General features: G+C 40.6%; 1 protein-coding gene across 2 annotated transcripts in view; it reads right to left on the bottom strand.

Annotated features, from left to right (window-relative positions):
* CD2AP (CD2 associated protein) overlaps positions 1-17,923 on the bottom strand; it is a 77,488-nt gene that overhangs the window by 36,800 nt on the left and 22,765 nt on the right. For both annotated transcript variants that reach the window (XM_036380686.1, XM_036380685.1), the window contains exon 3: positions 2,964-3,117. In XM_036380686.1, the coding sequence (XP_036236579.1) occupies positions 2,964-3,117 (154 nt within the window). The remainder of the gene's footprint in view (positions 1-2,963; positions 3,118-17,923) is intronic.

Below are 17,923 nucleotides of genomic sequence, written 5' to 3'. Positions count from 1 at the left end.
AAAACCCCTACCTTTTTTCAGTGCCAGTATGGCATCCAGTAATTCAAACTGTCAATTAGCAGTCTTCGACAAAGGCAAGATTAAAATCAAGTGCAGTTTTTAGCTGTTTGCCCCATACCATTAAAGCACTGCAGACATTAAAAAGACTAAATGACATCCTGAGAGGGGAGAGCATTGAAGTGGCTTCTGAGAATTCAAGCCCTGCAGCCACAGTGGTGTGAACCCACACTGCCTAATTACTCTGCACATATCCTGGAGCGCTGCTCCTACTGAACCCAGTTTATGCACTTCTCCTTCAAACAAGAGGCCATGCCTTCAGACCTCTTCCACAACAGAGCAGCCAGCATGCTTTTGAAGACAATTATCATCTTGAGCTATGACCCATGCATGCTCCCTATCCTCCTCAAAAACAATCTGCCAGAGTTTAAATGAAAATATCAATCAAAAGCTTGAAGTGGTAAAGCCTAAGCTTACAGGAGCTGTGTGATTTCCATGCTCTCTCTCTTAGACTTTGTACTCCTTCCACACTCAAGCTTCAGCAATTAAGATTAGCTGTGTAAAAACATTTCAAAACACAGACACTGCCTCCAAGATTGATTCTTGTCTTTTTACAGCACTGTTCAAAGTCCAGAACAATGCATTTAGAAAACCACACCCAGCATTCTCAGTACAAAACAGGTCAGGCATCAAGCATCTAAAATTTCTGAGAGAGGGCTCACCAAATCAAGAATTTTCTACATGCTGGTATATGATCTATGCAAGAAACAAATAAACCAGAAGTATGAAGCTTTATGGGTTATTTCTAGTAACACATAATTGCCCACATAATATACCCTGCTTTTACCTCCACGGGAACTCATGCACGAGCCCAGAGGGATTGTTCAGCTCGGAGTAATTGCAATAAATGGTTCAATAGTCTTTACTTCCTCCTGCAGTGCTTTCAAGGCCTCTGTTTGGTAGGAGATTAACTGGTACCAAAAAAAGGCAAATTTAAAAGTCACTGCCATTTGGCATAAATCTGATCTCAGTGTTCCTTTTCATAGTGTAATTATATCTAAATGGAAGTGGGAGGGAACCCATGGATGCATTTCACATCCAGAAATCACATCCAGAAATCTCCCTCTCCTCTGAGGTCTGTTTCCAGTGACACAATTTAGGAAGTACTGCCTCCCACTTTCAAAAATCCCTAGAATAACCTAGGAAGGGAACCTGTCCTCTCAGACAACAGAACTCCAGCTTCACATGCTGCTGCAGGACTGCTGGGCTGGCAGCCTGCAGGCAATTCTGTCCCTTCCCAAAACAACTTGTCTGGCTTCAGGTTTTGTTTGTTTTGCATAGGGTAAACCAAATTTAGCTCTTTGTTGCTGTTACTTAGCACAACTTCTGTATTTTCTTTCTGCTAAACACAGGCAGACATCTCACTGATAGGAATTCTGCCTGCAGCTTACCACTCGACACAAAAATACCTGAATTCAGGGAGAGCTGCATGAAAGAAACTTAATTCTGTTTTTAACACTGTGAACCTCATTTCAGCAAGCGAGAAACCAGAAACACAAGGACAACTTAGCTCTAGAAAGCAAGTGATTGCCCAGGCACATAGCAAACAGGATCTGCAGGAGCTGTTCAAACAGTCTTCCAGGAAAAAGGGAACAGCAAGTGAAATGGAAATGCAGAGACTGTCACTGCAGCAGGTAAACATCTGTGTGCCTAAAGGGAAGTGCTTGAACACCATTTTCTCCAGAAGGATGAGAGTAGCCAGAGCCCTGCAAAGAGACCAAGCTGTACCTTCTACCCTGGCCACAGCCACCAGCATGAGGATGTGACATGGAAAATATGGGAACATTCCAGGGTTAAGGTGACCAGAACAATAGCTGACAGCTGAACTCGTATGAGATCACATTCACAGAATCCTACAGTACCTCCAGGTGGATGGACCCATAAGAGCCTGGCTGTATTTATCTAGGACCAGCATTAATCTCTCAGGTTATATTTTTTCCATAGTCTGCTGTATAAACACCCAACAGGCACCTACATGCTTTTGCCAAGGTGCAAACACAGATCAGAGTCACTAAAAAGTGATTTTAAATCCTAGTTTCCTGGAACAAAGTCTCAAAATATTTTTAAAGGTGGTGGTGGTCCTGTTTCAGGGTTTCAAACAACAACTAGTGGAATACAAGCATAGACATGCCAGAACCAGTAAGGTCTCAACTGTTTTTAAAAAGCAAGCCTAAATCATAAATGCCTTCAAAACCTTTTAAGACAGAGGAAGCCACAGTAATTTAAAGCAATATCTTACAAGAGATTGGTATGACCAAACACAAATCACAAGCCCATTTGCTGGATGCAGGGAATGGTAAGCTTTCTTCTCTAGCCTTTAGTCACCTTAATATAAAAACTGGCATTATAACAAAGAAATCACAGATACAGAAGCACCAGTGCTACACTCCTGCCATCCTGTTTGTTAGAACAAAAGGAAAACTACTATTTTTTGTTAATACCACAAACTGCACCTTATTTCACACCAGAAGCAAGCCTATCAGGAAAAATCTGAACTATACAGCCCTTCCTTGTCAAAGCCTTGAATTTGTAGCAAAACTTCAATTTTTCTTTTAAAATGACCACAGGAAAAGTTTTTATTATCATGAACAGGCCTGCAGCTCTCCATTCACATACCTGATAATACAAACATAGCTCACATGAAGTTACAGAGCTCTCTGACATCTGGAAGGAGTCTAAATCCTGTTCACAGGAAAATTCATCCCTATTACTGGTGTTAAAAGCTACATTTAAGCTTTCTGTCCATACATACAGGAGCAAAATTTGTCTTTGAATCAGTTTTTCCTCCTATGTTACTAGTTTTCCACGTAACCTTAAAACTAAGTCATGCATTAAATAATTCATGTTTATTTTTAAAATGCACGTCAGCAGCATGCACAATTGAAGGAACTGGAAAGACCACGTACTCTTCTTGAAGCCTTTGGATGGGGGATGAGGCTGAAATCCTCCTGCTGGAAGCCCATAGCTGCTCATTCGCTGCACAAGGATGGCTACATTGCCGGATTTCTCCCTCCTGAGTGGCACAGCATCATCCTTGGGCTCTACATCCTTCTTAACTTCCTGAAACAAGAGATTTAAAGACTCAGAGGCCACTTAAATCACCCAAGAGTTCAGTGGTTTTAAACAGGTGCACCTTAGACTGACACATTTCAGGTACTTACCCTTTGAGGTATAACAACATATTATACTCAAAAATCATGGCCTTCATCCTACAACTAAACATACCCAAGACTGTAATAAATTTGACCTTTCCATACAATTGTGCTAGTAAACAGGCAATGCACCGAGAAAATTCAGAAAAAGGGGCAGTATTTTAACCATCTACTCTAAATCTCAGAAAAGGAGCTTTGAATCCAGAGTCTCATATTACAACTTTTATGAAACAGCTCATATTTGAAAACATTTTTAAGAATATAAATATTACTTGAATGACAGACCATTGGGTAGGGTACTAAAATATTTTCATACAGAAAGCTGTATTAGGTGATCATCTCTGCCCCAGAAAGCTCCAAGGTGTTTACAGACAAGAGATGCAATTACACTGCTGAAAGATGTGAGCAGAAAAGAAAGTGAGCTCCAAGAAACAGAGTGGAAGCAAGTGAGGGGGAAGATCTAAGAGGAAAATAAAAGAGATACCATTTTTCTGGTTAATGTCTCCCGCTCTTCTGATCTTTCTAAATTAGAATGGTAGCACTGAAATTGATTGTGCCAAACAAGACTGAAAAGCCTATAAACATGAAAGCACCAGTTCTTGACAAAAAGGCCAAGCAGCAACAGTCACTCTACTGCATCAGCTCATTTAATGGGATTCCACTGGAGACCAGATATTCTGAAAGAAGGAAATCATCACTTTGCACAAGAACAAACCCATTAAGTCGGATCAATGGCTCATCTCTTGCAGAACACAGCTTCCAGCAGCCAAAATCCCAGATGCGCTTTAGAGCTCCTGCAGCTCAGATCCTCCCATGTTCCCAGAGCACCCATAAGGGTTCCATCAGGGAGATGGATCACCTCCCCTCCCTCCTGTGCCTGCAGCTGGAGCTGTTGAATCCCTTTCCTAACCCATGGTCCTGTCTGCTCCACAGCACCCCTGGGGATGCAAACACCCATAAGTACTTGCAGCTTTTTGTGATCCACTTCACAACAATTCTTGTATCCACAATCAGTAGCCACTGGTTAACAACTCCAGGAGTTATTGCAGCTGTAGCTGCAGTAAAATATTTAATACTTGAAAACAGAATTGGCAAGGCATATATATACACTTATTCTTGTCATGTGAACTCTTGAACATGAGCTTCAAGACAACAAAGCCCATACACTGATAAAATGCCAAAAATATGAGAAACATATTCCCCAGGACCTGTCTGTCTGGTGCTTTTTGGACTATTACAGCCCAGCTTTCTTACTTGTAGCTGTCCAGCTGGAAAACTCAGCAGGTCTGAACACCCACTGATGCTTTCAAACGTACTATGAACCTCAAGTTAAACGGACCAAAGCATCTTTCAATTTCTCAAAAGAACAGAGCGAGACTAGAGACAGCAGGATTTTTCCTCCCACTCATCTACATTACATAAAAAAGGCTTTTTAGAAAACAGTCGAGAGTTGTTCCTGCTGTTACTCTCCTTCCTCCACAGTGACTTCTGCCCTGGAGATCTTAGCTCTGCTGAGATCCATGCCATCTTCCAAGTTCAAAAAAACCCAAAACAAACGAAAAACTAACTCCTCTTGAATAGCACAGTATCCTGCCTACCTCCCATTTGAGTAGGCATTTCACATTTCAAAGATTTTGTCATTCTCAGGCCTACAGCTGGTTTTTGGCCCATTACTTAGAAGTCTGATAAAACCATAAGCAATTAAATTTGGCTACAGCTGAAAAGTTTGTCATCTCCAAAACGCCTTTCTAGCTGCCTTGCGGACAAGGCCATTCTGCTTATCTTAAAAACATACTGGTACTTGAAAATCTGCCTAGAGTGCTTCTGCCTGCCCCTGGACCTTATTTTTTTACTTTTTGCTATGCAATTTATACAGGCTCTGAAATCTTCAAGCTGCACCAGGAACTAGTACTTCCCCAGGTTTCTCAATTTTAACACTTTCCAGTGAGGAGTCAGCTCCAGGCTCCTTCCCGAGGTCAGCACTTTGCAAAAGACTTCAGAAGCAGCTGCTTCAATTGCTTTGTAAAAAGCACAGAGATGCAAAAAAGAAGTGGGCAAGCTGGGCAAGCTCCACACAGGCAGTTCGGTCAAAACATGACTTTTTTTTTTTAATTTATTTATTAGATGAAAAAAGAACAAAAACCAACACACACACCACTCCAAATGCTAGAAAATATTATGAGATAAGCACCACCTTATCAGTAATTTGAATTAAACAGACAATATGCTTTTAAGTCCAGCATCAAAGGCAGGAAATTAATGGATAGGTTATAAATAAAAGGAAATTATTTCAGACAAAAGCAGTGCCAACTACAAAAGACCAAAGACCCAAAACCAAAAAGAGGAATGCTTGAGCAACTTTCTTGCCAGGCTTGAGTGTCCACCTGAAGTAGTGACAGGTAGAAAATACTGTGGGTCTAACACAAGAGAATGGCAAATTTTAGCAGGAAGTACAGTGTAATTATATAAAAAAATAGGATCAAAAATAATTCTGTGTATAGTCATTACACACAGAAAATCTTGTTGCCTGATTCAAAGGCTGAAGATTTACTGATGAAGAATTTCCTCAGCAGACATCAAAAACAATCAGACAGTGGGAGAGCCCGGCAACACCAGGTACTCTCTGTACCTTCCTACCACAGCCAGGATAGGAAAGCTGGGAACACTTCAATACACAATTAAGAGAAATCAGCCTAATCCAAGACACACAAAGCAAAGAGGATGTAAGGAGAAGTTCAAGGTGACTGTGATAAAAACAGGAGCAGAGACTGCAAATGTGCCAGATTTACAAGGAGCAGACGTGAGTATGGGACTGGTACCAGCCAGGTTTGAATCAGAGTCGACTGTGACGTTTTACTTTGTGTATCAGAAAACAGCACTGGAGCATCACATGGAGCTGTCTGCAGCAAGGAGAGAAGAAACAACCACACAAGAGAGTTCTGCCACAGCAGCCAGGCATAAATCTAGTTTTGACAAAGAACTACAGAAGGTGTCAGTAAGCAATACCTAAATGGGCCAGGAACTGTTTTTTCATATTTAACCCTCTACCCTTTGTAACATTCTTGTAAAGCGAGAACATTTTTTTGTTCTCATTGTTAGAGAAGAACTGCATCATTAATTATCCTTCCTTGGGGCATAATAAACCATATTAAAATTAAACCAAACTGAAACAAATTCAGGAATCCCTGGTCTCCACACCTGCATGTGGTCGACTACACCACAACCCTGTAGTTCACATCAGTCTTCTAACAGCAGGGAAGTGCTCCGAGATTCATTTTCAAAAGCACACATCAGGATCCTCTGACATACACACCCATCACCCCGCCAGCATCTTCATCCTGGGTATCATCCTTATGACTCCTTTCACAAAGGAAGTAATTTCTACAAAAAGATCTCTCGAAACTGACAGTTATTGATGCAAACATTAATTCATGCCATATTAATAACATTTAATATGAGTTTGCAATTCTTACATCTCTTCCAAACAGCTTGCTTGAACTTCAGTGTTGGAAAATGACACTGCCTACAGGTCCCACAATACCCAACCTGAACATGCCCAAGACTCCTGTCCATGGGTTTCACAAGGCAGTTTTCTTGCTTTGTTTTTGGTGGGTTTTAAGTCAGCCTTGTTTACACAAATTATCAGAGAGTCTGTGTTGTGACAATACAAACAAAAAGCTCCAGGACGCTTCATCTTGTTCTGAGGTGTGGCCAATGCCAGCAAAACCAAAATGGAAATATGACATTAACTGCAGCTGGAAATTTTAATATTTTTATTCTGCCAGTTCATTGCAGTTCAAGGCTTGTCAGTGTTTCCATGAGCAGCGCAGATTTTATGCATTTATGACTTGGCAGTACAAGGTCAATACAGACTGTCTCTTGGCATGAAACACACTCCACTGGGAAGCAACCACCCACTTGCTCTGTTGTGAACTACAGCAGTAGTCATAAAGGTTTGAAGTTTTCATAATCTTCACTAAATATGTATTTCGCAACACTTACAAACTCACTGCAGCCTGATAGGCAAAAAACAAGTATATAAATTTAACTAGCCAAACAAAAAAAAGTGCTTTTTGCTTTAATTGCATCTGTCACGGTTTAATAATCCCTCAAGAAAATGTGTATGTTTACAAATAAAAATCTCAAAATCTTCTAAGTGCAGCAATATGTGATGCAAGAACTATTCTTTATATGCAGGCAGAAATGCAACACATGTAAATGCATGCACAGCCTCTCGATGCGGTTAAAACAAGCGGGCACTCCTGACCTACTTCCGAGGCGAGCAGGAGCAGCCTCCCCTCCAGCACTGCCCGCCCACCACGGCTCCAGCGGGGACAGCTGGATCCTCCCCGCTTCCCTCGCCAGAAGCCAAGAGCTCTCAAATCAGGCAGGCAGTGGAGATGCAGAAAGCAGGTCAGAGCGTCTGAAAGGCCAAGACTTAAAAATACAAAGTCTATTCCTGAATTATAGGGCACAGAGAAGTTCATTATCCAGCAAATCTAAATCCTTAGCTAGATTCTTCAAGCATAAATATTAAGGCATCAGCTGCCATCTCCTCCTATATATGCCATTATACAAGGAACAATCATCTTTAGACTTCTTATATTAATTCTACTGTAACATCACTTTGTGCAAAAATGATGTGCATTACTCTTAGTGGCTGAGTACATTTTAAAGGAAGATCTCAAGCAGCAGATAATGGTCTCAGTCTCTAAAGGGGCTGAGATAAAGAATTACACAAATGTATGTCTGAGCCTACACATACAATTATCTCATCTCTTTTCTTCTCCATCAGAATAGCAATGAAGAACCCATGGACTGACAAATTAAGCCCATGACTCACATTTTACTGAGTAGAAAATAAGTAACTCAGAATTGAACCTGTCATTTTAGGGGAGAGGGAGGGATTGGAAGCAGGCAATAATTCTGTTTATACAAGTTCACAGCCTGCAAAATCCCATTCCTGAAAAAGCCACATAGAAATGTGACTGTACATAAATATATATCACAATCTGTACAGCTGCCTAGAGAGGAGAGATTGTCATCTGTAACCTGTTCAAGAGCAATGAAACCTCAGTTCCTGGAGCACAAAAATCTTCACATAACTAATTATTTAGGCACCACCTTTCCAGTTTTAGTAACGGCAACAGACAAGCAGGCACAGGGCAGCCTTAAGAGCTCCAGTCACTTAAACCTTAGATATCCCACATCCTTTCATTTTGCCTGTGTCTCTTCTTGAGTAGAAAACATGACTTCTCATCCTCAATGCCGGTGCCCAGAGGCAAAATATTTAATAAAGGCAACAAAAGAAAGATGAGTAATGTGCAGCTATTCCTACCTGTCTCATTACTTTACCTGAGCTAAAGGGAAACATAAGAAAATCCATGGACCAAAACAGCTGAGAAGCTGCTGAGCTCCTTCCCTGGAGCATTCAGGAGATCAGACCAGGTTCCAGCTCCCAGGAGAAGAGCTCAGCTGGGAGAGGTGAGAGGCTGCCCCTGACCCTCCAGAGAATCAAACATTATTCTTGAAAATAGAAAAAAATCACCTAAGATGAAAACAGCTACCATCTGAACAACAGACAAGATGGATAACCTTTTTTTTTTTGCAGGACAACTTACCTCCTGGAGAGAGTAACAGGTGTCATGGATTTATTTTTGGGGGCTTAATTTATGGTTGAAGTAGGGAATATTTAACAGTGAATCATTGGGTTTAAGTGCTGACCCTCCATCACGCTGAACCAACAGAGGCAGCATCACTCCCTGCCTTTGTCTCTTCACAGTCTGACTTGTTGCTTTCTATTAAACCACACCCACATCACATAACACAGCTTAACAAATTACCAATATTTTTACATGTGTTATAATCTATGCTAAATATAGATCTTTTAATCACACTGTCTCCTTCTGTGGGAGGAAAACAATCATCAATCAGGCAAGCCATCACTTCTTTCTCACAATATGCAACATGTGGAGTAAGTGGGATCTCCAGGAAGCATAAAAAATTAACTGAATTGCTGCAGGTTTACAGAGTAATACCTGAGTCATCGAATAATTGTGATACTTGAAGGTCAAGAGCAGAGAAAAAGCTGAACTATCTACATAAAGAACACTCTATAGAGGTAATGTAGAAGTAGGCTCAAAGTTTCAGATTTTGATACAGATTATAAAAATACATGCATATAGTTTTTATATATACGAATAATTCAATTTTTTCATGGAGAATTGTATGTGTAAAAACTTTGCACCAAGCAACTGTCAAAACAGAATCTGACATGAAGTCTTGTTAATATTGGCAAAATACAAAAGAGACCTCAAACAAAACCTGAACGCCCAGATGCAGGAAAGCTCAGCAGTCAGCTCACCAGGTCTACCAACAGCAGAGCAAGGAATCCTAAATTAACAGGAGTAACTAGAGGAAGCACAGATCTTTACATCAATGTTTCCCAACCATTTAACTAAGAAAAGAGTTCATTTTAAAATACTTCTGAAAAGAATACCTTAAGAATATTTTATGGTGTTGTCATGTTCATAGCCAGATAAAAGCGTTTTAAAATGCTGATTGCGTTTCTTCTCTATTATATTTGCTAATACGTATATATGAAAATTTAATTCTATTTCTTGCAATTGTTTTATAGAATAACAGTTAATGTCCTCTCAACCATCAGCCACAAAATAGTGCTTCAGATCAATGAAAGCAAGAATCACACGTGGCAGAAGGCAAGACAGAGTTCCAGCTCCCACAGCACATGTTTTATCCGCTTCCCCCCCACGGGAAGGCAGGAAGACATTTCTTTCCCTTCTCCCAGTTAACTGCCTCTACTGCTGGTCCAGAGAAATGTGGGATCCAGTAACCACTACAGGTTCGCTTTGATGCTCAACTCAGAACATTCCCTGTTCCTCCTCACCATCACCTGTCTTTCTGCCTCCACTCTGTGGCACCCAGCTTTCTTCTGCCCTGCATCCTTTTTCCAAGGCATCATCTCTTTGCATTCCCTATAAAACCTTCAGCATTTCATTCATGGCCACAAGTTAAAACACCGACACATCCACATCCCTCCACAAGTCTTGCCCAGGGCACAAAATTAAATGCTTAAGAGATTGTCAAATAAGGGCTAAAAATATAAATCTGTAGTCTCAGTGGATATTAGAAAAGGTTTAAAGATTAGACATTACCAGAGATTCATACATTAACTAACAGTTTTAACTGAAAATGCATCTTGCTTTCTACTCCTGTTTTGAAAGCATCTATGTAACATGCTTATCACCATCAGTTTCTAAGAATTCAAAAGCTTATTACAAGTCCAGAGCTAATGAATTCACATACATACACCAAAATATATTTTTACAAAGTGAAGAGCATTAAAAAAGCTGGTTAAACCTAGAAAGTACTTACCACAATAAACTTTCAGATCAGCTCATAATATTGAATAAAGCCAGTGTTCAAGGAACACATACATTTGAAATTCAATACTGAAAGAACTACAGTAGAGAACACCTAACTTCCCTCTCCAAAAAGATGAGCCGCCAAACAAAAAATTCACGATTGGTGCAAATATTAAGAGATGACAGGACAGAGATGAGCTACCCTTGTGCAGCTTTAAGCTTCAAGTTCATACTTAGATTACTTCGTTCCACCTCATAAAAAGCAAAAGAATCGATTTATCATTAACTGTGTTCGGTGTATACACACATTGATTTAAGAGACATATGGCAAAGGACTACAATTACATGGCTGGAATGTGCAGCCAGAGCCTCCTGGGATGTAACAAACATTACAGCAAACAGTACCTGGATAACTGACTTCTTTGGTCTTATTACATATGCTAATTCCAGAGTGCATATTTATAGCTGCATTTTAAGACTTCTGTACACAGGGAAAGTCTAAACTTAAAAGTCATGTTCCTGCACAAGCCCACTCAGTCTCTGCTGCCTGAGCAATACTTTGTGCAGTTTACTCAGTGATGGTTGCAAACACCTCCTGATGAAGCACACCCTGTTTGCAGCCTCCAGGCAGGGAATGGTTGCCTTGCTCCTCTGCTTGGAGAGAAAGCTATAAAATTACACTGTGAATGAAGTGTAACAACTAAATAAGGATGGACAAAGGAGCAGACTGCTTCACGTGATTACATGAATAAGGACACGTATAAACCTGCTGCTCATTCCACACAAACCATCATGCTCAATCAGAGCAGCTCTGGGAGTATCCAGGAGTGTGCCGTTACCACAGAGCAACATCATAAGCTGATATGGCATTTAGGAAAGCAAGAGGCACAGGTACAAGCAACAAACCTGGATAACTCAAATCAGAGGGAATGATTAGCATATTAAGCAGTATTCACACAGGTCATTAATCACATTAATCACGCTTTATCCTTCTGTCCTTCAGAACAGCACCTTAAGTTCCCTAAAGTTCCATATCAGTGCTGCCACTGAGCCAAAACTTAGAAGCTTTTTCCATTTCTCTCATGCTCTTCACAACACAGTATCAACATATATATATTCCATATTTGAAAAGATACTAAATATTACAAGAATCACCAGTGTTTTCCCTATTCTGTGTTCACATTCAGCCACTGAAGACTTCACAACACCACAGATTTTTATTCTTACATATTCATACATAAAACAATAGTTTGTGAATGCAAAGTGAAATCTTTTTCTCAGGTGATTTTTTTTCAACATCTTAAAGCACATGTCATCTTGGACAAGGAAAGGGGCACATAATTTCAACAAATTTCCTGCAGTTAAATAGCTCACTTTTGAGGAAAGCATCTGTGACACTTCAGATCTAGCAGTCCATCAAGATAAATATTTCAAATAGTCAATTCACTTGCACGCTCTTTCTTACTAAACAAGACACTTATACTACCTTGGAATATGAAATAATTCACACATCCCTAACCAACACCAACAAAGGAAATTCCTGTGTGGATGTGGTGACAGCTGAAAAGACAACCTGACACACAGGTGCCCACAAATGGCTCTGTGGGCAGAGCTGGGTCAGCAACAGCAGCTCTACCGTGCTAAATCAAACACACCTCCAGACTTCCCCTCTTCATGACAGAGACAGTCACATCACAAAGGGACTTCACAGGGTTGGGACCCAACTGGTCTGAACCCAGGCAGTCAATCCAGTGATTCAACTGGAAAATCACAGGAGTGGGAATAAATTATGGTGAGCTCTGAAAGACAGCGAAAATGCTGACATATCTGTGCCACTCGTTATATCTGTCAATGTTTTCAGCTGATTTAATTTTCTTTACTGTTGTTTTTAGAAACAATAGTTTCCACATCCTAAGCAAGGCTCATCCAAGCCAATTACCAACATTCCAGTTGGAAAAAAACTGTTTCCTTGTTTATTCCAGCCAAAACAGTTGGATAGCAGAGACTTGTCTCTCACCCCACAAGCACAGGAATCATTATCACCATTCTCACAAATCCCAGGCATGTGCCAATGGATGGGATTAGCAGGTGCAGCTCAGGCAAACCCACAAGGTACCCCCTGAAATGACACTCTCCTCCAGTGGCCCTATTTCCCCTAAAAGCCTGAAGAAAAATCAGCAGGAACAATGGGTTGACATCACATGTACTGGCAACAGGTGTTAAAGTACCAGGCTGGGTGCTCAGCTTCACTCCTTGCCTGAAGACAAAGAGCCCAGCAATTCTCTCATATACTCAGCACTGAAACTGAAATTACTTAATATGGCTTTCAATCTTGCATGTAATCTTTGTTTCTGAGAAACAAGAACTGCCAGCTCTGAAGCAAACATCACCTTCTTACCAGCAGGGCTGCCTACTCTGCCTGGGAAGCACTGCTGCTCTGAGCAGTCTTCACCTCCCTGCACAACCCACTGCTAGTGGTGACAGTTTCTTCAAAACAATAATAAAGCAAAGAAAAAGGCTGTATAAACTGAAATTGTAATTTGACCAACAGGATTGATAAATTGCTGTGTATCTTGCTTTCTCCAAGCCTTACTTGGATGCAAAGATTTTGGACAGAATACTTTAAGGAGCACACGCCAACATTTTGGAAATAGGTATTTTATTCTAGTCCTTAAATACATCCTATTTATTTCAAACTAAATATGGCTTAACCTATACCCATTGCTGAAGAAGTTTAATTATTCATCTGCTTTTTTAACTGATGTTACTACACTCTTTAATCATGCCCAGATTAGAACTAACCTAGAAGAGTCTGTCTTGTCTGCGATCCCTCCCAGCTCCATGAGTCCTGTTTAAAGTTCTGGGTGAGGTAAATTTTTAAAAAGGAATTAAGGAAGATGCTATGCTTGGAGGAGCTTTCAGACAAAACTCTCACTGGCTCAGAGCACACTTGTATTTAACAGCATCCCAACAGTGGTAATACAGGACAGAGGCAGCAAACACAGGCTTAAGAAGGTAGGTCAGCTGTGCTACTCTAAAGTGTTCATCTAGGGGTGATGAAAAGGGAAGAAAAGAGGCTTGGGCTGTGTTTTGTTTCCACAAACACACAGACCAGGAAGTTGAATATAAAGAATTAACTAAAAACAAATCATCCTTTTAGAAAGGAACTCTTTCTGCAAGCAAATTGGCTGTCTGCAATCTCCAAGCATCTCCCTATACTACAGAAGGGGACAGGAGCTAAACAAACCCCAAGTAATTTTATTGCACAAACAATTCTAAGACCAAGAATTTACACCATATACTAAGTAAACTCTCAAAATCATATTGCAAGCATTATTTTTAAATTCATGCTGTCTCCAATCACTACCCCGAAACACAAAGTCTGTTTACAACATTTGATGTTAAGAACATATGGAAAATAAAACAAGCTTACCACTTCCAAGGACATATTTGCTCGAACACGCCCAGTGTTACAGATTTTTTTTATTTAGGGGGAGGAAGAAAAATGTCACAGTGAGCAAAGTTCACGTGTTAACCTGGAGAGGATCCAGGCTCGGTGCTAGAGCAGCAGCAGCTGCTCACACCTGTGCAGGCAGGAGGCTGCCCCTGCACCAGCTCCAAGGCTGAGGGGCTGCATGGCCCAAACTCGCTCAGAGCAGTGCCCTGCTCGCTCACCAGAACGTCCCCAGAGCCTGCTGGCAAACTTCTCTGCCTTAACTGACGAGAGCTACTGATTAATCTATGCACTGCTCCTCCCTCATCCGAGTTACTGCCGTGAGCTTATGATCAAACTGGTTTTACTACCATGTAAAGCCTATTACTCACAATACAACTATTTACAAAACTAAGATAGCAATAAATGAAATAAAACAAGGAACTTCAGTTCTTAAAAAAAACTTCTCAGCTATGTAGCGACAAAAACCTTAAGAAAATAAGCAGAAGGATGAATACGAAATCATCACTTTCAGTTATCAACACAACAGGTGTCTGGAGAGTGAATAGAACTACTCAAAACAAATAAATCAACAAAAACGAATCATAGTCCATCTTGTCAAAGTAAATACAAAAAAGGAGTTAAGACTCATTGGGCCAGAGAAAAGAGGGAGGTCTGGGGAATTTCCTGAAGGAGAGGAGGCATGGACTCTTAATCTTTACTTTCAGAGAACTGAAAGTAAAGTCTATATAAAGTCTAGAAGCAAACAGGTAAAACCCAACCCAAAATCAAAAAGTCCTCCACATTCCACACACATTAATATCTCAAAAAACCTCACACATTCCATCTAACGGCATTACTACACTTCTCTAAATCACAAATGTGTGCACATTTTTCACCGTGATGGATTTTAGAAAGGAAAAGCTGCTCTCAAAGAAAACAATAAAAGTCTGCTAGGTTCCATTGCTAAATCCTTTCAGGAATTTATGAAGTTGTTTATTTTAAATTGCCCATACAGGAAGAAGCAGATAAATGGAAGTAACAATGTCAGAAACAAGAACTCGATTTCAACCCCACTCAAAGAGGATATGCACACAGTTTAACCAGGAATTTCAGACTAGGTTTTGTTAATAACACTGGAAACGTGTGCACTCCAAAACCCAGCTCTGCAATACAGGCAGAACATCTTTAAGAAGCTGCAGCACTGAAAAGTGAATTCAAGGAAATGAGCTTCATAAGTAGGCAGTGTAATTTTTTGCTTGCACTTTTTTTTTTAACCTGCTTGTATTCAACTGTACATTTACCACCATCTCCTGATTTTAGGACTGCTTTGGACATCCCCCAAACAGAGTTCACAGCAAACTTTTACAACACCTCCGACTCCCCACCCCACACGGTGGCACTGAACAGTAGTATCTGAGGAGGTTTCAGAAACTTTATGAGGTTCCCTTTAACTGAGACTACCAGTTCTCTTTCTTTTAAAGCAAAATGATGCAAGTCAGCACCAAGAGCTGCACCTTTTAGGACAGACCATCTCAGACTGCTCATTAACCCAGCAAGTGATGGGTTCACAGAAAACATCCTGGTCCCAGCTGGCACCAGGAACCAGACATCACCAAGCTCGGGTCATTCTCCAGGATCTCCCTAGCAATATGGAAAAGGCTTGGGTAGAAGCCATTAAAACCCAACCAAAAAGTTACCAAATGATGTTATAAGGTACCAAGCATCAGCATTACATCAGTATCCACAAGAAGCTTCCATCAATTCCCTTCTCCACAGGAGTGCTTCAAAGTCACATAGTGCTTAGCACACCCACACTGTACAACAAATTAACCCAATTAAAAATACAGTCTCAGCTTCCTCTGCTGTACTTCTGACAGCAAAGATCCAACTGCTAACACTGCATGAAAAAAGCCTACCACCACAATTTAAAATTATTTTGCATATTTAGGAGACTTGAGAAATAAAAGGAAGACATAATCAAAAATCTATTTCCTGCTTTAACAACCCAAAATGAAGCTGACAGCACTTAGTCATACTTCAGACAGAAAAGATGCATTTGTCAAAGCAGGAGAAGTGACATAAAATGGCAGTAAATCCTATGTATGGGCAGAGCCCAGAAGGAGGGAACAGAAGGGGAGTGATCTGCTTTAGCAGTGAGGATACAGTCTGAATCTGGGGCATCCAACATATTCAGGCAGCACGCAGCAATAATCCTCCTGTCCACATTTTGCTTGTCCCTCTAACAGGTAAGAAGCAGCCTTGCACTGCCCAGCAGCCAAGGACAGTTTGCAGCTGGCACCAAGGCAAAAAGCTCTTTTCCTGCCCTCACACAGGATGAAGAGACAAACTAACAAAATTAGCCAAAACCAACTAGCTTGAATTAGAAACTTCCTCCCAATTCTCTACCAGTTGATGAAAATCAAAGGCTTTTATTTATTAAAAAAAAAAATCTTCTCTAATAGCATCTAACATTTTAAAAAGAAAACATGTTTGTCTTTATCCAGTTTAATCTGTCATATTTATTATATTTTTAATTTTTACACATGAAGGCAAATCTAGTGGATAACACGTGCACTTTCAGCTTCAAATTTTAATCTTCTCCATATCAGCACAAATTAAAATTTACTATCCATGGAGAGGCTATATCCTGGCCACAGTACAATTCTTAACAAACCAGTGTCTGTATATATATATGTTACCAATAAGCCACAAATTTAACCACATAATGCATTCAGGCCAGATCCTCATTTAATGCATGAAATTACACTCATAACAGGAGAGTAAGATGATCCTTTCAGGAAGTGATAAATATTTAAGTAGAGCCCCAGAATTTTACAACCAAACATGTAAAACTTGGTGCAACCCTTAGTACTGCCCACAGCAATTTGTGCTCTCTGGTCACATTTCTGTCCTCTTTCAGACTCTTGTGCTCTTTCCCTTTCATGTGGGTCATGAGAAGTCAGCAATACTCATTTCTTGTCAGCATCCTCGCTGTTCTTACCACTCCCAATGGTGGTGGCTGCTCTCAGCAGCAAACAAAGAAATCCATCTCTCCAGGGACTTTCCTCATTCACAGGGCCAAAGTCCAGCCTTGCTTGAGCTCATTTCCACCCCCTCCAGCAGGCCACCCACACCTTGCAGGTGTTAACAGCACACCAGGCCAAGAAGGGGCATTTGAGTTTAGCTGCTGAGGCTTGGTACTTGCAGCAGTCTGGTCATAGAAATATCCCATAGATCCTGCAGCATGATCCAACAACCCACCTCAGCAGCAAATGAGCATGGTTTGAGAGGAGGCACAACAAACAAACAACAACACACCACCAAAACACTTTTCTGCAACAGCTTTCCCAGAAATAGTCTCTCAAGCTATCACTATCTGTAAATTAACTTTTACAAAGAAACTATAATTAAATTAACCATGAAGAAAACACACAACTTTCACGTCCCTAACAATTAATGCTTTCCCATGATCTCACCACTGCACAACAGCCTTCCAGCCTAAACATACCATCTTGAAGAAAAGTTCCCAAGATCAGCCTCATAACTGCACTCAGCTCCAGCACCAAAAAGGCAAGTTAACCCCTGTTGTCATGAAACAAAAGTGATCATTTTCTTCTACACAACTTCCCTTCTGCTTCTCCAAACCCCTCCACCTTCTAGAAAACTGACTGTCCTCTGTAATTCAGGACATCCGACTATGCCATGCACATATGAACAGCTGGAAAGTTAAATATACCTGCAGCTGAGATATCAGGATGGAAATAATTTTAAACAAAATTTATAAAAGCCACAGCTGCAGAAGGGCAAGAAAAGACCCAACAAGTATGGTAATTAACACAGAAACATGTCACATCTGACCCAGGACAAGTTGCTGACAAACAGAGCAGCAAAGA

Source organism: Molothrus ater, chromosome 3 (assembly GCF_012460135.2).
Source record: "Molothrus ater isolate BHLD 08-10-18 breed brown headed cowbird chromosome 3, BPBGC_Mater_1.1, whole genome shotgun sequence".
NCBI classification, from domain to species: domain Eukaryota; kingdom Metazoa; phylum Chordata; class Aves; order Passeriformes; family Icteridae; genus Molothrus; species Molothrus ater.
Note: the sequence above shows the minus strand (reverse complement) of the source record. Positions and strands in the feature narration are given on the sequence as shown.